A 23039-nucleotide genomic window follows, 5' to 3' on the forward strand; every position below is an offset into this window, starting at 1 on the left:
CTCCTGATGATATGTGGAGGACTACTCCTGATGATATGCGGAGGACTACTCCTGATGATATGCGGAGGACTACTCCTGATTGAAACAATAACAGGCACTATAGCAGTTGTCCTTTACCATAGGGCCAAATGTTGAGTCGCGAGCGCCCCCTAGAGGACCGCCCAAAAATGTCTGTTTTTTTTTAACTGTGGTCTGATAACCACATGGGGGTCAGTAAGCATTTTTATTTTTTTTTTAAATGATGGAAAAAGTACAAAAATAGGGAAAAATATATTTTTTGGTTTTTTGTTTGAGGACAAACATGACATAAACCTTCCCAATTGTTGGAAATGTTGAATATGTTTGCGTGTATGCTTCACTGATGGTGAACATCGCTTTGTCCTACTAATTTGGGCGGTTCTTGAACTCACCATAGTGTGACGCGACAGTTTGTTTACATGTTTGATTGAGACTTGTATTAGTAGATTGCACAGTACAGTACATATTCCGTACAATTGACCACTAAATGGTAACACCCCAATAAGTTTTTCAACTTGTTTAAGTCGGGGTCCACGTTCATCAATTCATGGTAAAATCTTCCACTCCGTTGTCTCATTTTGTCCACCAAATGTTTTACACTGTGCGTGAATGCACAAAAGGTGCGCTTTGTTGATGTCATCAACTTGTCGGAGTGCTAAATCGGGCATATTTGGTCAGTGCATGACTGCAAGCTAATCAATGCTAACGTGCGATTTAGGCTAGCTTTTTGTACTGTGTGACGAATTTCCAACGGTCAAATCAACGCCACGACCCGACATTGATTAAACGTCGTCAAAAAGCGCGTTGTTTCAACGTCGTATTTGTGTTGTAGAATATCGGTTGGGAATTGACCAAATTTCGATGGTCGAATCCACGTCACAACTAGAGCTGCAGCCATCGAATATTTTAGTATAATAGTGCATAATAATGCATAATAGTGAGAGTCCAGTCCATAGTGGATCTAACATAATAGTGTGAGAGTCCAGTCCATAGTGGATCTAACATAATAGTGAGAGTCCAGTCCATAGTGGATCTAACATAATAGTGAGAGTCCAGTCCATAGTGGATCTAACATAATAGTGAGAGTCCAGTCCATAGTGGATCTAACATAATATTGTGAGAGTCCAGTCCATAGTGGATCTAATATAATAGTGTGAGAGTCCAGTCCACAGTGGATCTAACATAATAGTGTGAGAGTCCAGTCCATAGTGGATCTAACATAATATTGTGAGAGTCCAGTCCATAGTGGATCTAACATAATAGTGTGAGAGTCCAGTCCATAGTGGATCTAACATAATAGTGTGAAAGTCCAGTCCATAGTGGATCTAACATAATAGTGAGAGAGTCCAGTCCATAGTGGATCTAACATAATAGTGAGAGTCCAGTCCATAGTGGATCTAACATAATAGTGAGAGTCCAGTCCATAGTGGATCTAACATAATATTGTGAGAGTCCAGTCCATAGTGGATCTAACATAATAGTGTGAGAGTCCAGTCCATAGTGGATCTAACATAATATTGTGAGAGTCCAGTCCATAGTGGATCTAACATAATAGTGTGAGAGTCCAGTCCATAGTGGATTTAACATAATAGTGTGAGAGTCCAGTCCATAGTGGATCTAACATAACAGTGTGAGAGTCCAGTCCATAGTGGATCTAACATAATAGTGTGAGAGTCCAGTCCATAGTGGATCTAACATAATAGTGTGAGAGTCCAGTCCATAGTGGATCTAACATAATAGTGAGAGTCCAGTCCATAGTGGATCTAACATAATAGTGTGAGAGTCCAGTCCATAGTGGATCTAACATAATATTGTGAGAGTCCAGTCCAGAGTGGATCTAACATAATAGTGTGAGAATCCAGTCCATAGTGGATCTAACATAATAGTGTGAGAGTCCAGTCCGTAGTGGATCTAACATAATATTGTGAGAGTCCAGTCCATATTGGATCTAACATAATAGTGAGAGAGTCCAGTCCATAGTGGATCTAACATAATAGTGAGAGAGTCCAGTCCATAGTGGATCTAACATAATAGTGTGAGAGTCCAGTCCATAGTGGATCTAACATAATAGTGAGAGTCCAGTCCATAGTGGATCTAACATAATAGTGAGAGTCCAGTCCATAGTGGATCTAACATAATAGTGAGAGTCCAGTCCATAGTGGATCTAACATAATATTGTGAGAGTCCAGTCCATAGTGGATCTAATATAATAGTGTGAGAGTCCAGTCCACAGTGGATCTAACATAATAGTGTGAGAGTCCAGTCCATAGTGGATCTAACATAATATTGTGAGAGTCCAGTCCATAGTGGATCTAACATAATAGTGTGAGAGTCCAGTCCATAGTGGATCTAACATAATAGTGTGAAAGTCCAGTCCATAGTGGATCTAACATAATAGTGAGAGAGTCCAGTCCATAGTGGATCTAACATAATAGTGAGAGTCCAGTCCATAGTGGATCTAACATAATAGTGAGAGTCCAGTCCATAGTGGATCTAACATAATATTGTGAGAGTCCAGTCCATAGTGGATCTAACATAATAGTGTGAGAGTCCAGTCCATAGTGGATCTAACATAATATTGTGAGAGTCCAGTCCATAGTGGATCTAACATAATAGTGTGAGAGTCCAGTCCATAGTGGATTTAACATAATAGTGTGAGAGTCCAGTCCATAGTGGATCTAACATAACAGTGTGAGAGTCCAGTCCATAGTGGATCTAACATAATAGTGTGAGAGTCCAGTCCATAGTGGATCTAACATAATAGTGTGAGAGTCCAGTCCATAGTGGATCTAACATAATAGTGAGAGTCCAGTCCATAGTGGATCTAACATAATAGTGTGAGAGTCCAGTCCATAGTGGATCTAACATAATATTGTGAGAGTCCAGTCCAGAGTGGATCTAACATAATAGTGTGAGAATCCAGTCCATAGTGGATCTAACATAATAGTGTGAGAGTCCAGTCCGTAGTGGATCTAACATAATATTGTGAGAGTCCAGTCCATATTGGATCTAACATAATAGTGAGAGAGTCCAGTCCATAGTGGATCTAACATAATAGTGAGAGAGTCCAGTCCATAGTGGATCTAACATAATAGTGTGAGAGTCCAGTCCATAGTGGATCTAACATAATAGTGAGAGTCCAGTCCATAGTGGATCTAACATAATAGTGAGAGAGTCCAGTCCATAGTGGATCTAACATAATAGTGTGAGAGTCCAGTCCATAGTGGATCTAACATAATATTGTGAGAGTCCAGTCCATAGTGGATCTAACATAATAGTGTGAGAGTCCAGTCCATAGTGGATCTAACATAATAGTGAGAGTCCAGTCCATAGTGGACCTAACATAATAGTGTGAGAGTCCAGTCCATAGTGGATCTAACATAATAGTGTGAGAGTCCAGTCCATAGTGGATCTAACATAATAGTGAGAGTCCAGTCCATAGTGGATCTAACATAATAGTGAGAGAGTCCAGTCCATAGTGGATCTAACATAATAGTGTGAGAGTCTAGTCCATAGTGGATCTAACATAATATTGTGAGAGTCCAGTCCATAGTGGATCTAACATAATAGTGTGAGAGTCCAGTCCATAGTGGATCTAACATAATAGTGAGAGTCCAGTCCATAGTGGACCTAACATAATAGTGTGAGAGTCCAGTCCATAGTGGATCTAACATAATAGTGTGAGAGTCCAGTCCATAGTGGATCTAACATAATAGTGTGAGAGTCTAGTCCATAGTGGATCTAACATAATAGTGTGAGAGTCCAGTCCATAGTGGATCTAACATAATAGTGTGAGAGTCCAGTCCATAGTGGATCTAACATAATAGTGAGAGTCCAGTCCATAGTGGACCTAACATAATAGTGTGAGAGTCCAGTCCATAGTGGATCTAACATAATAGTGTGAGAGTCCAGTCCATAGTGGATCTAACATAATAGTGTGAGAGTCCAGTCCATAGTGGATCTAACATAATAGTGTGAGAGTCCAGTCCATAGTGGATCTAACATAATAGTGAGAGTCCAGTCCATAGTGGATCTAACATAATAGTGTGAGAGTCTAGTCCATAGTGGATCTAACATAATATTGTGAGAGTCCAGTCCATAGTGGATCTAACATAATAGTGTGAGAGTCCAGTCCATAGTGGATCTAACATAATAGTGAGAGTCCAGTCCATAGTGGACCTAACATAATAGTGTGAGAGTCCAGTCCATAGTGGATCTAACATAATAGTGTGAGAGTCCAGTCCATAGTGGATCTAACATAATAGTGTGAGAGTCTAGTCCATAGTGGATCTAACATAATAGTGTGAGAGTCCAGTCCATAGTGGATCTAACATAATAGTGTGAGAGTCCAGTCCATAGTGGATCTAACATAATAGTGAGAGTCCAGTCCATAGTGGACCTAACATAATAGTGTGAGAGTCCAGTCCATAGTGGATCTAACATAATAGTGTGAGAGTCCAGTCCATAGTGGATCTAACATAATAGTGTGAGAGTCCAGTCCATAGTGGATCTAACATAATAGTGAGAGTCCAGTCCATAGTGGATCTAACATAATAGTGAGAGTCCAGTCCATAGTGGATCTAACATAATAGTGTGAGAGTCCAGTCCATAGTGGATCTAACATAATAGTGTGAGAGTCCAGTCCATAGTGGATCTAACATAATAGTGAGAGTCCAGTCCATAGTGGATCTAACATAATAGTGTGAGAGTCCAGTCCATAGTGGATCTAACATAATAGTGTGAGAGTCCAGTCCATAGTGGATCTAACATAATAGTGTGAGAGTCCAGTCCATAGTGGATCTAACATAATATTGTGAGAGTCCAGTCCATAGTGGATCTAACATAATAGTGAGAGTCCAGTCCATAGTGGATCTAACATAATATTGTGAGAGTCCAGTCCATAGTGGATCTAACAAAATAGTGAGAGTCCAGTCCATAGTGGATCTAACATAATAGTGAGAGTCCAGTCCATAGTGGATCTAACACAATAGTGAGAGTCCAGTCCATAGTGGATCTAACATAATAGTGAGAGTCTAGTCCATAGTGGATCTAACATAATAGTGAGAGTCCAGTCCATAGTGGATCTAACATAATAGTGAGAGTCCAGTCCCTAGTGGGGCCAGCAGGAGACCATCCCGAGCGGAGACAGGTCTTCATCCGTGGCCACAGAACCTGTGCCCCCCCACTCCACGAAGGAGAGGGGGTCAGAGCAGAAAAGAAACGGCAGATCAACTGGTCTAAAAGGGGGGTCTATTTAAAGGCTAGAGTATACAAATGAGTTTTAAGATGAGACTTAAATGCTTCTACTGAGGTAGCATCTCTAACTGTTACCGGGAGGGCATTCCAGAGTACTGGAGCCCCAATAGAAAACGCTCTATAGCCCGCAGACTTTTTTTGGGCTCTGGGAATCACTAATAAGCCGGAGTTCTTTGAACGCAGATTTCTTTCCGGGACATATGGTACAATACAATCAGCAAGACCGTGTAGTATTTTGTACGTAAGTAGTAAAACCTTAAAGTCACATCTTAAGTGCACAGGAAGCCAGTGCAGGTGAGCCAGTATATGTATATAAAGGTATATACAGTATAGGCGTAATATGATCAAACTTTCTTGTTCTTGTCAAAAGTCTAGCAGCCGCATTTTGTACCAACTGTAATCTTTTAATGCTAGACATAGGGAGACCCCAAAATAATACCTTACAAGTATTTGTGTTGTAGAATATTGGTTGGCAAATGACCACATTTCAATGGTCAAATCAACATCAAAAAGCTCGTTGTCCCGACGTTAAGTTTGAGTTGCTCAACGTCGGGACCGAATTCAACAAGTTCTCAACGTTGTTTCAATGTCTAGTCCCTGCTGAGAACAAAATACCCATGTCCCTTTTGGGCTTAACAATCCCCATATGTCTGTTTCTGTAAGATTCAAAAACAGACCCGCCCTACACGGCGGCTTCCAATAGTCCGGACCAAAAAACGGCGCCTTCAGACAGCACAAAAGCCAGCGCTCCGCGGAGACACGGCTTCAGGTCACCAAATTGTGCAGCCAACTGTCAATGAAAAAGTTTTGCGGGTCACCATAATGATTGTTACATAATGGCAGTCGGCCACCGTACTGACCTACATGATGCAGCCGCGCACAACTGCGGTCAGCGGTATGAAAAGAAAACAGATGGTCCGGGAGTTAGTGGAGGAGCTGAGCTGCGACTCAAAACACAACAAGCGGCTAACAGAACAATGCGCGACTAATCAGGAGGTGGCACACAAAGCCTCTTAGACAAATAGTACATCTCGTTACTGTCAGGGCCCTTGTTTCGCATGCATAACCCCTCATTCGACAGAATCCAACCAACCTAAAGTTGAGCTTGAACTCGAGAGCGCAGTTTCCGGGAACAGTCGAATTACGGGCAATGTGTGTTGGGATTCTTTCTTTTAGATTCTTTAGTTCTAAGACTGTTCATTTCTGTTTGTGCTTCCTTGTTTTGTGTTTACTTCCTATCAGTGCTCTGATTTTTGGTTCTATTGCATACTTGCCAACCCTCCCGTTTTTAGCGGGAGAATCCCGATATTCGGCGCCTCTCCCGACAACCTCCCGGCAGAGATTTTCTCCCGACAACCTCCCGGCAGAGATTTTCTCCCGACAACCTCCCAGCAGAGATTTTCTCCCGACAACCTCCCGGTATTCAGCCGGAGCTGGAGGCCACGGCCCCTCCAGCTCAATGCGGACCTGAGACTGAGTGGGGACAGCCTGTTCTCACGTCCGCTTTCCCACAAAATAAACAGCTTGCCTGCCCAAAGACGCCATAACGTCTAGGGCTTTTATAGAGTGCACAACTGCGCACACAACAAGGAGACAAAGTAGAAGAACGAGGAAATTACAGACATGGCGGCCGAAATGATATACTCATCATGAACGGAGAAGTTAAACAGGACAATGCTGCCATCTAATGGATAGCCACTGGAACACTGAAATTCAAGTATTTTATTTTTTTTCTATGTAAATAAAATAAAATATATATATATATATATATATATATATATAGCTAGAATTCACTGAAAGTCAAGTATTTCATATATATATATATATGAAATATATATGAAATACTCGAGTTGGTGAATTCTAGCTGTAAATAACCACGCCCCCGCCCCCAAACAACCCCCACCCCCCCACCACCGACCAAGCCCCCCGACCCCCCCCCCCCCCCCCCCGATATTGGAGGTCTCAAGGTTGGCAAGTATGTTCTATTGGTCCCGCTGAGACATGGCGGCCGAAATGATATACTCATCATGAACGGAGAAGTTAAACAGGACAATGCTGCCATCTAATGGATAGCCACTGGAACACTGAAATTCAAGTATTTTATTTTTTTTCTATGTAAATAAAATAAAATAAAATATATATATATATATATATATATATATATATAGCTAGAATTCACTGAAAGTCAAGTATTTCATATATATATATATATATATGAAATATATATGAAATACTCGAGCTGGTGAATTCTAGCTGTAAATAAACACGCCCCCGCCCCCAAACAACCCCCCCCCCCCAACCCCCGACCAAGCCCCCCCCCCCCCGATATTGGAGGTCTCAAGGTTGGCAAGTATGTTCTATTGGTCCCGCTGAGCGCTGTTTTCTCCTCACCTGCCAATCAGCATGTTTCTATTCATGCCCGTCTCGCTCGCTCCTCAGTGCTGGAGGATTGACTTGATGTTTGGACCTTGCATGCACGACTGCTTCATCTCCACAGTTTAATTGAATTAAAATCATCTTACCTGCTCGTCGTCTCCTGGTTCCTGCATCTCGGGGGTCACAAACACGGCAGCCATGCGAGTCCCTGACAGAATCCTCCAGCCAGACTGTGACCTCGCAAGTACCCCCGTCGGCGACGCTCAGCCGACGTTCTGGACCGCACAATTCTCGGAGGACTCGGAAGCCAGGTTTGTACGGTCCCAGCCCACTGCGGGCTCGGACCTTCTCGCTCGCTATATGTGTTTATGTGTGTGTTCATGTGTGTGTTTATAAGTGTGTTTATATGTATGTTTGAATGTGTGTTTACATGTGTACTTATATGTGTGTTATATGTGTTTATATGTGTGGTTATATGTGTGTTTGTATATGTTTGTATATGTGTTTATATGTGTGTTTATACGTGAGTTTCTATGTATGTTTATACATGTGTTTATATGTATGTTTATATGTATGTTTATATGTGTGTTTTTATGTATGTTTAAATGTGTGGTTATATGTGTGTTTATATATGTTTGTATGTGTGTTTATATGTGCGTTTATACGTGTGTTTATATGTATGTTTATACATGTGTTTATAAGTATGTTTATATGTATGTTTATATGTGTGTTTTTATGTATGTTTATATGTGTGTTTATGTGTGTATATGTGTTTACATGTGTGTTTATATGTAAGTTTATATGTGTGTATGTGTGTTTATATGTATGTTTATATGTGTGTTTATGTGTGTATATGTGTTTACATGTGTGTTTATATGTAAGTTTATATGTAAGTTTATATGTGTGTATGTGTGTTTATATGTATGTTTATATGTGTGTTTATGTGTGTATATGTGTTTACATGTGTGTTTATATGTAAGTTTATATGTAAGTTTATATGTGTGTTTATATGTATGTTTATATGTGTTTATACGTGTGTTTATATGTGTGTTTATACATGTGTTTATATGTGTGTTTATATGTATGTTTATATGTGTGTTTATACGTGTGTTTATATGTATGTTTTTACATGTGTTTATATGTGTGTTTATATGTATGTTTATATGTGTGTTTTTATGTATGTTTATGTGTGTTTATGTGTGTATATGTGTTTACATGTGTGTTTATATGTAAGTTTATATGTGTGTTTATATGTATGTTTATATGTGTGTTTATGGGTGTGTTTATATGTATGTTTATACGTGTGTTTATATGTATGTTTATACATGTGTTTATATGTGTGTTTATAAGTATGTTTATATGTATGTTTATATGTGTGTTTTTATGTATGTTTATATGTGTATTTATGTGTGTATATGTGTTTACATGTGTGTTTATATCTAAGTTTATATGTGTGTATGTGTGTTTATATGTATGTTTATATGTGTGTTTATGGGTGTGTTTATATGTATGTTTATACATGTGTTTATATGTGTGTTTTTATGTATGTTTATATGTGTGTTTATGTGTATATGTGTTTACATGTGTGTTTATATGTAAGTTTAAATGTGTGTATGTGTGTTTATATGTATGTTTATATGTGTGTTTATGGGTGTGTTTATATGTGTGTTTTATATGTGTGTTTTTACGTGTGTTTATAAGTGTGTTTATATGTGTGTATGTGTGTTTATATGTATGTTTATATGTGTGTTTATAGGTGTGTTTATATGTATGTTTATATGCGTGTTTTATATGTGTGTTTATATGTATGTTTATATGTGTGATTATGTGTGTGTTTATAAGTGTGTTTATGAGTGTGTTTATATGTGTTTATATGTGTGTTTTTATGTTGTTTATGTGGACAGGACATGTTAAAAATTTTAACATCCATTTTAACTTAAAATGGATAAATAAATACAAATAAATAAATAAAATGGATGGATGAAAAAATAAACAACCTAATGCAGTCAATTTAATTGAATCCAATTCCAATCATATAAAAAACAAGAGAAATGAGGATTAAACGTTCTTCATAGACACAAACAGACAAAAGAAGCGTCAACAACACATGACAGTGCTGCCATCTAGCGGTGGTAGCGCAGTAGTGCAGTAGTCACATGACAGTGCTGCTATCTAGCGGTGGTAATGCAGTAGACACATGACAGTGCTGCCATCCAGTGGTGGTAGTGCAGTAGTGGTCCAAGTACTGACTGAATATCATGGAAAAGTGTATTTTTTTCCATAATTCCGTTCAAAACGTTAAACTTCCATAGATTATAGATTCGGGGCCCACAACTTCAACCATTTCAAGTATTTAGTTGTTTATTTGGACATAATTTGGACCTGCAGCTCACAAAACCCACAAAAACAAGAGTTAAAAAAAATGAGAAAACTTTATAAATCAACAAAATGTGTTTAATGGCACTTTTAACTTGTGCAACGTCATTTATTCAAACATTTTTTGCAAGTCTGAGTCCGAGAGGGATCATTTTTCAATGCAATAATTCTGAACTTGTGCCTTGAAAACATTTACCATGATTCAATGATTCAAACATTTACCATGATTCAATGATTCAAACATTTACCATGATTCAATCTGAGTGATTCAATGATTCAAACAGGACAATCAACACGAGAGTGAAAGTGAAACCAAGCATCCTAGCTAGTGGAAGAAGGGACAAACGTGTGATGGTGTGTGGAAGTCAGTGCCTACTGTAGTCCTCTCCCATCCGTCTGCAGGCCCCTGCATGCAGGTTTGAAACTGCAGACTTCATTACCAGGAACACCCAGCTTGGAACTGAGTCCCACACACACACCCACTCTGGCAGGGACTACATGATGTCATGCAGGGTGAGGATTATCAAGAGATATCATGCAGGGTGATGATTATGAAGAGTGATGGTGACTGACCAGACTGAGGGTGATGGTGCTGTTAGACTGGAATTAGGGGCAATGCAGTGGTGTAGTTGGTGTGGTGTTGCTGCGTGGCGTTCTTCATGACGCCGCCGCTGGCCGTGGTCACATTAGCCTGCACAAGACAACATGCATTGTTTAGCCTCCCTGACCACCTGAGGGCACCACAGACTGTGGATGCTTTTAAAAAAAGGCTTAAAAACCCTTCTTTTTAAAAAAGTCTTTTTTTAGATGTATGCATACTAGTTCTAGCTATTAGGCTGTTCTAGTTTTTATTTTTATTTATTATCTTTTTATTTATTTAATATTGTAGTACACTGTAGCACTTTGAGGTTGTTTGCTCAATGTAAAGTGCTTTTTACAAATAAAATCTATTATTATTATTATTATTATTATTATTATTACCTGTGTCCGGGCCAAGTGATTAGTGATTCTCATCATTTGGATGGGTGGCCAAATACTTTTGGCAATATAGCGTACATTTAAAGAAAACTTGATCAGGTGGGTAAAGTGTCTTGCCCAAGGACACGACGGCAACAACAAGGATGGCTGAAACGGGGATCGAACCTGGAACCTTCTACCAACCGAGCCACGTCTCCCCCAAAATAAACTGTGTTTCTGTACAAGTGTCATTATCACTGGAGGACAAGGAATAGCTAAACACCCATAGCTAATCGCTAAGCTATAGCCATTGAATGTAAACAGGGTGGGCGGATCAATACAAATATGGACAGTCGATCATAATATAATCAATAAATCAGTAAATAGATCAATATTTTTGTTATCACAAAATATTTTTTTGTCGGTTTTGCTATCGTTTACAAACTTTTAGAGCAAATCCTCGTAATTGTTAGAAATCCCACCATTTATATTAAACGTGCTACACTGATGAGAGTATTCGGCGGGCGCCGTTTTTGTCATACTAATTTCGGCGGTCCTTGAACTCACCGTAGTTTGTTTACATTTGCAACGTTCTCCGATGCTGCCACAGAAACATGTGTTTAATGCCACTCCTCCGTTTGTCCACCAAACGTTTTATACTGTGCGTGAATGCACAAAGGTGAGTTTTGTCGACGTTGGTGACTGGTTAGGAGCGCTAATCTGGCATATTTGGATGACTGCAAGCTAATCGATGCTAACAGGCATTGTTTACAAACTTTTAGACAATAAGAGCAAATGCTCCTAATTGTTAGAAATCCCACCGTTTATATTAAACGTGCTACACTGATGAGAGTATTCGGCGGGCGCCGTTTTTGTCATACTAATTTCGGCGGTCCTTGAACTCACCGTAGTTTGTTTACATTTGCAACGTTCTCCGATGCTGCCACAGAAAAACGTGTTTAATGCCACTCCTCCGTTTGTCCACCAAACGTTTTATACTGTGCGTGAATGCACAAAGGTGAGTTTTGTCGACGTTGGTGACTGGTGTGGAGCGCTAATCCGGCATATTTGGATGACTGCAAGCTAATCGATGCTAACAGGCATTGTTTACAAACTTTTAGACAATAAGAGCAAATTCTCCTAATTGTTAGAAATCCCACTGTTTATATTAAACGTGCTACACTGATGAGAGTATTTGGCGAGCGCCGTTTTGTCCCTACAAATTTAGGCGGTCCTTGAACTCACCGTGGTTTGTACAACTTTCTCTGATGCTGCCACAGAAAGACCTGTTTGACGCCCCTCCTCCGTTTGTCCACCAAACGTTTTATACTGTACGTGAATGCACAAAGGTGAGTTTTGCTGACGTTAGTTTGGATGACTGCAAGCTAATCGATGCTAACATGCTACTTAGGCTAGCTGTATGTACATATTGCATCATTATACTTAGTTTGTAGGTATATTTAATTTCCTTTACTTATATTTAATTTATATTTGCATGTCACATTATCTGTATGTGATATTACCCGCATTTCTGATAGCTGTTGGTTGTTTTTGTTCTGTGTTTCATTCCGTTTATGATAATATCGACAAATTACAGGCACGGTCACAACATCCTTCGAAATGTCAAGCAAAAAGTATCAGCATATCTATCGGCAATACCGGCCCTGTATCGACCGGGTATCGGATTCATATCAACATTTGCAGTATCGACGACCTTTAAGAAAGGCTTGAAAGAATGGAAATAAAAGAGAAAGGTAGACTTGTGGATTTGCTTCACACTGACATTGAGAGTACATAGATACGTCATACTCGTGTGTATTTGTGAGTACTCACAGAGCAGTGGCATATATCTTTATAGTAGGTGGCCCTGATGGCCGCTTCCACGTAGGGGTAGTGCAGGAAGCTGTAGGGCAGCACGATGTGGAAGGTGAGCAGGCCACACCTGGGAAAGAAGTCAAAAGCACCTTTTTAAAAACACGTTTTGAGTTTCCTGCATGGTACTCACGATGCACTGCAAGTATTTGTCATTCGCTGCACTGCCCTCCCATACCCATACAGTATTTGTACATATAAAATAGGGACTAAAAAAGTAGTTTTTTTGCATAATACTTCATAACAAAACGGCATAATAATACCCGTATGTTGAAGCACGGTACGTCTGACTATGGTAGCCGTAATGCGCCGACAATCCATCAAGCATTACATTATATATAATATATACATATATAATTCACATATCTCCTTTATGATAAAAAACTGATAAATAATAAAGGACCAAAAAAAAAAGTGAATTTCATTGTGGATGCACTTTGGAGGGTGTCCAAAATGCCCATAAAAAGTGGTAGATGTCTGCTGCACGTTTGAAAACATGGCAAAATACCACAGGTAGGGGCATGATGACATGAACGTGCGGTAAATCCTCATTTAAAGAAGGCGGTCTTAGTAGATCACACGCAACACGGCCACTAATAGCACACGCTATTTTATAGATTGCACAAGCTGTGGTACTAGGATCTTAGCAAATCATGCCTGGCGTTGTTGGCGTGACCCCAGGATGCAGACACGAGAGGGAGCGTGCAGGTCAAATCATATTTTAACGATGAAAAGTAAGCAAAGGTCCAAAAATCTAAACCGACAAAAAGACAAACAGTATTAAAAAAAGAACAGCAGTCTTACCGGTCGTAGACGAGGAAGTCATCTTTGTCCCCGTCTAAGGCCTCCCACACGTCGCTCTGAAAGGGAGTCTGCTGGTAGACTGGAACACCAGGGGGCGCTCTTCTCTTCAGCTCCCAGTACATGGCTCTGGACAGAGGCTCCCGCTCATTGACTATCATGAAGGACACCTCCGTCAGGTTGCTGCGCTGCAGCTTCTCACGCAGGTCTCCCACTCTGAAAGACCCAGACCGAGGAATGAGCACTTCCAACCAGTTTGTCCAGCTGGGACAAGCAGACAATGTAGTCACTTGAAAATACTATTTTATTTGAACACTTTTTTGATTTTTTATATAAACGGTTCCCTTATTAGTTTCACTTACGTTCTGCCAGAGTCCTCCAGAGTCCTATGTTCTATGTTCTGTTGGAACACCCAACTGCGCCCAAGACCCAACCTCCGGGCTGATGATTTTAGCTTGTCCTGAACAATTTGGAGGTAATCCTCCTTTTTCATTGTCCCATTTAAAGCAGCAGTTGCATTGGCAGCAAAACAGGCCCAGAGCATAATACTACCACCACCATGCTTGACGGTAGGATGGTGTTCCTGGGATTAAAGGCCTCGCCTTTTCTCCTCCAAACATATTGCTGGGTATTGTGGCCAAACAGCTCCATTTTTGTCTCATCAGACCACAGAACTTTCCTCCAGAAGGTCTTATCTTTGTCCATGTGATGTCAGATGAAACAAAAATGGAGCTGTTTGGCCACAATACCCAGCAATATGTTTGAAAGGGTGAGGCCTTTAGTCCCAGGAACACCACACCTACCGTCAAGCATGGTGGTCCCAAAAATCCCAAATTTTTGACACTTGGAAAAAATCCCGGCTTTTTGACACTTAGGAAAAAAATCCCGACTTTTTGACATTTAGAAAAAAATCCGGATTTTTTTGACACTTAGAAAAAATCCAGACTTTTTGACCAAAAAAATCCCGCCTTTTTGACACTTAGAAGAAATCCCGATTTTTTGACACTTATAAAAAATCCAGACTTTTTGACCAAAAAAAAATTGAGATTTTTTGACACTTAGAAAAAATCCAGATTTTTTGACACATAGAAAAAAATCCAGATTTTTTGACATTTAGAAAAAATCCAGACTTTTTGACACTTAGAAACAATCCCGACTTTTTGACACTTAGAAAAAAATCCCGACTTTTTGACACTTGGAAAAAATCCAGATTTTTTGACACTTAGAAAAAATCCAGACTTTTTGACCAAAAAAATCTCGCCTTTTTGACACTTACAAAAAATCCAGATTTTTTGACACTTAGAAAAAATCCAGACTTTTTGACCAAAAAAAAATTCCGATTTTTTGACACAGAAAAAAATCCAGATTTTTTGACACTTAGAAAAAATCCAGACTTTTTGACAATTAGAAAAAATCCAGACTTTTTGACCAAAAAAAATCCCAATTTTTTGACGATTAGAAAAAGTATCGACTTTTTAACACTTGGAAAAAATCCCGACTTTTTGACACTTGGAAAAAATCCAGACTTTTTGACCAAAAAAAATCCCAATTTTTTGACACTTAGAAAAAGTATCAACTTTTGAACACTTAGAAAAAATCCCGACTTTTTAACACTTGGAAAAAATCCCGACATTTTGACACTTGGAAAAATTTCCGATTTTTGGACACTTGGAAAAAATCCCGACTTTTTGACAGAAAATTCAGACTTTTTGACCAAAAAAAATCCCAACTTTTTGACACTTAGAAGAAATCCCGATTTTTTGACACTTATAAAAAATCCAGACTTTTTGACCAAAAAAAAATTCAGATTTTTTGACACTTAGAAAAAATCCAGATTTTTTGACACATAGAAAAAAATCCAGATTTTTTGACATTTAGAAAAAATCCAGACTTTTTGACACTTAGAAACAATCCCGACTTTTTGACACTTAGAAAAAAATCCAGACTTTTTTAAAACTTAGAAAAAATCCCTATTTTTTGACACTTGGAAAAAATCCAGACTTTTTGACCAAAAAAATCTCGCCTTTTTGACACTTAGAAAAAAATCCAGATTTTTTGACACTAAGAAAAAATCCAGACTTTTTGACGAAAAAAAAATTCAGATTTTTTGACACATAGAAAAAAATCCAGATTTTTTGACACTTGGAAAAAATCCCGAATTTTTGACAGAAAATTCAGACTTTTTGACCAAAAAAAATCCCAACTTTTTGACACTTAGAAGAAATCCCGATTTTTTGACACTTATAAAAAATCCAGACTTTTTGACCAAAAAAAATTCAGATTTTTTGACACCTAGAAAAAAATCCAGATTTTTTGACACTTAGAAAAAATCCAGATTTTTTGACACATAGAAAAAAATCCAGATTTTTTGACATTTAGAAAAAATCCAGACTTTTTGACACTTAGAAACAATCCCGACTTTTTGACACTTAGAAAAAAATCCCGACTTTTTTAAAACTTAGAAAAAATCCTTATTTTTTGACACTTGGAAAAAATCCAGACTTTTTGACCAAAAAAATCTCGCCTTTTTGACACTTAAAAAAAATCCAGATTTTTTGACACTAAGAAAAAATCCAGACTTTTTGACCAAAAAAAAATTCCGATTTTTTGAAACAGAAAAAAATCCAGATTTTTTGACACTTAGAAAAAATCCAGACTTTTGGACCAAAAAAAATCCCGATTTTTTGACGATTAGAAAAAGTATCGACTTTTTAACACTTGGAAAAAATCCCGACTTTTTGACACTTGGAAAAAATCCAGACTTTTTGACCAAAAAAAATCCCAATTTTTTGACACTTAGAAAAAGTATCAACTTTTGAACACTTAGAAAAAATCCCGACTTTTTAACACTTGGAAAAAATCCAGACATTTTGACACTTGGAAAAATTTCCGATTTTTGGACACTTGGAAAAAATCCAGACTTTTTTAAAACTTAGAAAAAATCCCGATTTTTTGACACTCAGAAAAAATCCAGACTTTTTGACCAAAAAAATCTCACCTTTTTGACACTTAGAAAAAAATCCAGATTTTTTGACACTTAGAAAAAATCCAGACTTTTTGACCAAAAAAAAATTCCGATTTTTTGACACATAGAAAAAAATCCAGATTTTTTGACACTTGGAAAAAATCCAGACTTTTTGACAATTACAAAAAATCCAGACTTTTTGACCAAAAAAAATCCCGATTTTTTGACGATTAGAAAAAGTATTGACTTTTTAACACTTGGAAAAAATCCCGACTTTTTGACACTTAGAAAAAATCCAGACTTTTTGACCAAAAAAAATCCCAATTTTTTGACAGTTAGAAAAAGTATCAACTTTTGAACACTTGGAAAAAATCCCGACTTTTTAACACTTGGAAAAAATCCCGACATTTTGACACTTGGAAAAATTTCCGATTTTTGGACACTTGGAAAAAATCCCGACTTTTTGACAGAAAAATTCAGACTTTTTGACCAAAAAAAATCCCAACTTTTTGCTGCCAATGGAACTGGTGCTTTACAGAGAGTAAATGGGACAATGAAAAAGGAGGATTAGCTTCAAATTCTTCAGGACAAGCTAAAATCATCAGCCCGAAAGGTTGGGTCTTGGGCGCAGTTGGGTGTTCCAACAGGACAATGACCTCAAACATGTCAAAAGTGGTAAAGGAACGCTGAAGAAACAAGTCCATGTCAGAGAACCAACAAATTTAGCTGAACTGCACCAATGGATGGCTACCAAAAGTGCCTTATTGCAGGTAAACTTGCCAAGGGACATGTAAGCAAATATTAACATTGCTGTATGTATACTTTTGACCCTCACTTTTTCAGTACACCCATAATAAATTCATAAAAGAAGCAAACTTCATGAATGTTTTTTGTGACCAACAAGTAGAAATGATTGGAAACTCAAGACAGCCAAGACAGTCAACTTTTGACCACGGCTGTATATCGTATTCTACGGATGATATATCGGACTACATGACACGTCGTGGCATTTTCAAGAGCTTTAGGTACCAACATTCTACATTGGAGGTGAACTCTGGTTCCTTACTTGGACGCCTGAGTGAGACAGAACTGTCAGCTGGCCTTCAGCAGAGCCACCACCACCACCCGTCCCAGCAGCCCCCGCATGGGCGCCTCGCCGCTAATGTTCCAGTGCGGGGCGGGCTTGCAGATCCTGGAGCCTGCGTTCTCCCCCTCCACCGGTAGACTGGAATGGGAGGCCCACAGTAGACCTGGCAGGGCGGCCCAAAGCAAGTGGGAGAACATTGTCCTCCCTGCAGACATGTCATTGAAATACTGTGTACAGTACTCGCTTGGTAGAACTGCAAAAATCTCACCTCCGTCGTTCCCGTGCTGTCCTTTGACCCAGACGGACGCGCAGATCTGGGCTCTTTTAAAAGCCTTTGGGGTGCGTGGCTCTTCCCCCAAAATAAACAAAGAGGCGGAGTGTGACACAGTCCACAAAAGGGCCCAACACGGGTGTTGTAGTCCAAGGTCCACGTGGCATACTAACCAAAAACTAATATTCATTGGTTGCGTTTTGAGTTCCGTGGAATTTTTTAGGCTTGCATCAAATCTGTCTCAGGATCTTTTGATTGGTTCGGGAACTGTTTTTCTCATAGGACTTTGTGTCAGTTAAAATACTGGTCTCGATTAAAGCCCCACTTGAGAACTTACGGTTTTGGTTGATTCTGGCGGCGCCGGTGGACTATATGGAATGATGATGTCCGCCGTAATATTGTCACAAATATTAAGTCTCTAATTCTTCTTCTTCTTTTCGTGTCTTTGAAGCATGTGGTTATATGACAGTTTCCCATTTCTTTGCACAGTCTTTTGCATTGTTGTTGAACTCTGCGAGATCTTTTAAGCTGCACTGGTTGGGTAGCAGAGGACAGACAAGGCAGTGCTGCATCGTATGGTCTTCTTCTCCGCATTCACAGGTGGTTGAGCCGGTTTTGTAGCCCCATCTGGCCATAGCAGCTTTTGATCGCCCCCGTTCCTGTTCTCAGGCGGTTTAGTGTCTTCCACTGGACCCACGGTGTGTCCGACCCGGGGGGCAGGTCTTCAGAAGGGGGGATTCCCATGTCAATAGGAGGGGGGTCTTTCTCTAGTCTTTCTGTCCATAGCTGGAGTCTGGTTTCTTCCCAAGATGTTGTTAGGGGCTGGACATTGCTGAGGAAGCTTCTCCTTGACTTCAGACGTTGGGCTGAGGGTTCACGTTCATGGAGGAGGTGGCGTTCGTCACTGGTAGCTTTTGTGAGAACTCTACTCGGCTGGCAACTTCCAGTCTCACGTCTGCAGGGGCAATGCCAGTGAGGAGATGTAGGTTGTTCAGGTTGGTAGGCTTCAAGCCACCAGGGATCAAGCGGCAGGTGTTGTTCAGCGCTGGGTCTAGTTTCTTGGCATGGGTTGATCTCTCCCAGACAGGACATGCATACTCCCCCGAGGAATAGCACAAGGCCAAAGCAGTACATCTTAGTGTGTGTGCTGTGGCTCCCCATTTGAAATTTGTCAGTTTCCATAAGATGTTGTTAGGGGAACGGACTTTCAGTTTGGTGTTTTTGATGTGTTCCTTCAAGGAGAGGGTGCGGTCCTGGGTTACGCCAAGGTAGACAGGGTTGGTACAGTTCTCAAGTGGTGTTCCAGACCATTTGACGTTAAGAGGTCGGTTCGTATCCCGGTTCCTGAGCTGGAACGAGCAGACTTGGGTCTTCGCAGGGTTTCCATGTAGATGGTTTCGCTCGTAGTAGAGGAGTAGCTCATATAGGGCTGACGTGAGGTTTGCTTTGACCGATTCAAACATACTCTCTTGAGATGTTACACAAAAGTCGTCTGCGTAGATGAATCGTTCAGTGTTCTGGTCCATTGGCTGGCCATTGGTATAGATGTTGTACAGTACTGGAGCCAGCACATCAGCATAGCCAGGTCTCTAATCAATCAATCAAGTTTATTATTCTTCGGTCAATCGTCAACAAAATAAACAAACAGTTGTACATTCTTAAATTGAAAATGAAAATGTTGCAGACCGAAAGGCTATGCTGATGTTAAATAGCAGACACTGTCAAGAAATTATCTTGAATTGTGCTACAAACATGACGATGCTAGCAAGAATGTATCGGGGCAGATGCAGGTCCGAAGCAAAGAAAGACCAGGGAGAGGTTTTTCGAAGGAAGTAGTGTGGAACTGCAAACTATCAAGCTGGTGGCTATTTATTGCAACCACGCACATTTCCGAGAGCTAACATTAGCATTAGCATTTTAATTGGAGCATCGAAAGTCACTTACTAGTTTAGCAGGAACAGAGCCAAGGCAGCATCGGTCTGAAATCCCTCCTCATCTTTGAGGTCTAGTAGCCCCCTTCTAAAAAGGAGAAAACACTTTGCGCCCCCCGCGTCTATAAAAAGTAGAATTTTGTCAATAAAATTGTTATAAGTACAACTCTGCATAACATCGTATCCTCATTAATAACAAAATGGTGGATGACACGACTCCAACCTGGTCTGTCGACAGCATTTAGAGAAAGATTGATGAAGAGTTCTGTTCGTCACTGGTTAAGTGAGTCTATGCCTCGGAGACTGCAAGCTGTTGAAAAAGCCAGAGGTGGTGCAACAAAGTACGAGTGGTGTGTTTGTTTTTTAATGATTCCATAATCCTTTCCCTCTGCTTGGTCTTAAAAAAATAAACTGTTACCGAGCACCACAGTTTATCTTTCTGATTTATCTGGCTTCCACACCAAAAAACTGGTATTGGCCTTATGGGGACTGTTAGAATAATTGTTTCTAAATGATCACAAAAGCTTTGTATTACATTGAGTTCCTGGCAGGGAGACGGGAGCTGTCTTTGGGGTCTACAAGGAGGAAGGCTCGTAAAACTCCACTGTGACTTCAAAGCGGAGAGATGGCAGGATCTGCCCAATTTCCAGACAAACTCTTTTTGAACTATTTTATGGAACTCTTTTTTAATATTTTACGACCTCTTCTTTTGAACTGTTCGGTAACCAAAGGCAACGCTGTTTACGACCCACTTCCCTCTGGAAGCAGCTGTGGTCAGGTGGGGGGAGAAAGTCAAATACAGAAGGAGGAGTGCAATCTTTTGGCAGAGCGTGGTGCAAGACTGTGCGGAGAGTACAGTGGCCGCATCTCTCCTCAAACTTGAGTCCAAATTTAATTCTGTCTCTGTTTGATTCTTTGCTTCTTGTCTTGTTTAATAGAGGTCATCAGTGTTTGAACCTGACAGGGACCGATGGAAGGTTTCTTTTTGTTTTATGTAAACCCACTTTGCCACGGATTATTTATTTTAGTGTTGCTTAAAGCCAGGAAGTTTTGTGTCATGTCTGTCATCAACTTTTTCCTCTCAACACAATTAAAGAACTGACCGAACATCCTCAAAGTTTGCAATTCCATCATTGTTTCTCAGAGGTTGTTGAAGGAACAATAACTACAATAGTTGTGCAGACACAAAAATGACAGTATAACAATCAACACAAAGAGCAACTTCCTATAAGCAAGCAAACGTGTCTTTGACCATCACCTGGGGATTGATTATCTCAAGTGTTTTTATTTAATCAGTCGCCATTTTAAATACAAAAGCAACAGGAATGAATCATTATTGCAATTGTGTAAGTCCGTTTTGAGGCTCCATGTGACTTGTAAGCTCCCACAATGTGATCTTTGGAACGAGACATGAGGCCAAAATCAATAGTAAATCAGTACTGGAAGATGAACGTAAACACAGAAGGTCGTTGAATGATAAGGTGTTAATAGAATGGTGCACGTACAGACCATGGTCAAACCAATTCCAGTATTTCAGTCAGCATGAAGAATGTCGAGAGTTCGTTTTATGTGAAAAGAAAACTATTCAGGATTAAAATATGTTGCAAGAGCGCTAACATTTGGCAATAAATCCACTCTGCAACATTGCCTCCACTAACAATTGATGCATTTGAAATGAGTTTATTTTTTTCAATGTGTAAATGTCATGGAAGCCAAAAAACAATAAACAGTTGGGTATTTTTTACAAGTGAATAATATAAATACAGTCTATTATACAGCATTATTCACATGTGAATAATATAAATAGTCTTTTATACATCATTATTCACATGTGAATAATATAAATACAGTGTATTATACATCATTATTCACATGTGAATAATATAAATACCGTCTATTATACAACATTATTCACATGTGAATATAAATAGTTTATTATACAGCATTATTCACATGTGAAGAACATAAATACAGTCTATTATACAGCATTATTCACATGTTAATAATATAAATACAGTCTATTATACAGCAGTATTCACATGTGAATAGTACAAACAGTCTTTTATACAGCATTATTCACATGTGAATAATATAAACACAGTCTATTATAAATCATTATTCACATGTGAATAATATAAACACAGTCTATTATACATCATTATTCACATGTCAATAATATAAATACAGTCTATTATACAGCATTATTCACATGTGAATAACATAAATACAGTCTATTATACAGCATTATTCACATGTGAATAATATAAACAGTCTATTATACAGCATTATTCACATGTGAATAATATAAACAGTCTATTATACAGCATTATTCACATGTGAATAATATAAATACAGTCTATTATACAGCATTATTCACATGTGAATAACATAAATACAGTCTATTATACAGCATTATTCACAAGTGAATAATATAAACACAGTCTATTATACAGCATTATTCACATGTGAATAATATAAATACAGTCTATTATACAGCATTATTCACATGTGAATAATATAAATACAGTCTATTATACATCATTATTCACATGTGAATAATATAAACACAGTCTATTATAAATCATTATTCACATGTGAATAATATAAATACAGTCTATTATACAGCATTATTCACATGTGAATAACATAAATACAGTCTATTATACAGCATTATTCACATGTGAATAATATAAACACAGTCTATTATACAGCATTATTCACATGGGAATAATATAAATACAGTCTATTATACAGCATTATTCACATGTGAATAATATAAACACAGTCTATTATACAGCATTATTCACATGTGAATAATATAAACAGTCTATTATACAGCATTATTCACATGTGAATAACATAAATACAGTCTATTATACAGCATTATTCACATGTGAATAACATAAATACAGTCTATTATACAGCATTATTCACATGTGAATAAAATAAACAGTCTATTATACAGCATTATTCACATGTGAATAATGTAAATACAGTCTATTATACAGCATTATTCACATGTGAATAATATAAACACAGTCTATTAAACAGCATTATTCACATGTGAATAATATAAACACAGTCTATTATACAGCATTATTCACATGTGAATAATATAAATACAGTCTA

The 23039-nt window shown here is 38.7% G+C and overlaps 2 protein-coding genes across 3 annotated transcripts; both read right to left on the reverse strand.

Annotated features, from left to right (window-relative positions):
* Positions 1 to 10082: 10082 nt before the first annotated feature.
* selenop2 (selenoprotein P2) lies at positions 10083 to 18184 on the reverse strand. Of its 2 annotated transcripts, XM_062070804.1 has the most exons (5): positions 17977 to 18184; positions 17688 to 17913; positions 13660 to 13872; positions 12817 to 12925; positions 10083 to 10717 (listed from the first exon to the last, which is right to left on the reverse strand). In XM_062070804.1, the coding sequence occupies exons 1-5, from the start codon at positions 18167 to 18169 to the stop codon at positions 10622 to 10624; spliced, it is 837 nt and encodes a 278-aa protein (XP_061926788.1). In that variant the 5' UTR covers positions 18170 to 18184; the 3' UTR covers positions 10083 to 10621. The 2 variants fall into 2 exon arrangements, with proteins under 2 accessions (XP_061926788.1, XP_061926789.1); XM_062070805.1 differs by lacking the exons at positions 17688 to 17913; positions 17977 to 18184 and adding an exon at positions 14019 to 14182 and having other exon boundaries at positions 13660 to 13920.
* A 5-nt stretch (positions 18185 to 18189) lies between these two features.
* Positions 18190 to 19992, reverse strand: LOC133665490 (uncharacterized). Its single transcript, XM_062070806.1, has 2 exons — positions 19924 to 19992; positions 18190 to 19568 (listed from the first exon to the last, which is right to left on the reverse strand). Exon 2 carries the CDS (start codon positions 19503 to 19505, stop codon positions 18834 to 18836), a length of 672 nt encoding a protein of 223 aa, XP_061926790.1. The 5' UTR covers positions 19506 to 19568; positions 19924 to 19992; the 3' UTR covers positions 18190 to 18833.
* Positions 19993 to 23039: the final 3047 nt, after the last annotated feature.

Source organism: Entelurus aequoreus, linkage group LG14, assembly GCF_033978785.1.
Source record: "Entelurus aequoreus isolate RoL-2023_Sb linkage group LG14, RoL_Eaeq_v1.1, whole genome shotgun sequence".
Classification (NCBI taxonomy): domain Eukaryota; kingdom Metazoa; phylum Chordata; class Actinopteri; order Syngnathiformes; family Syngnathidae; genus Entelurus; species Entelurus aequoreus.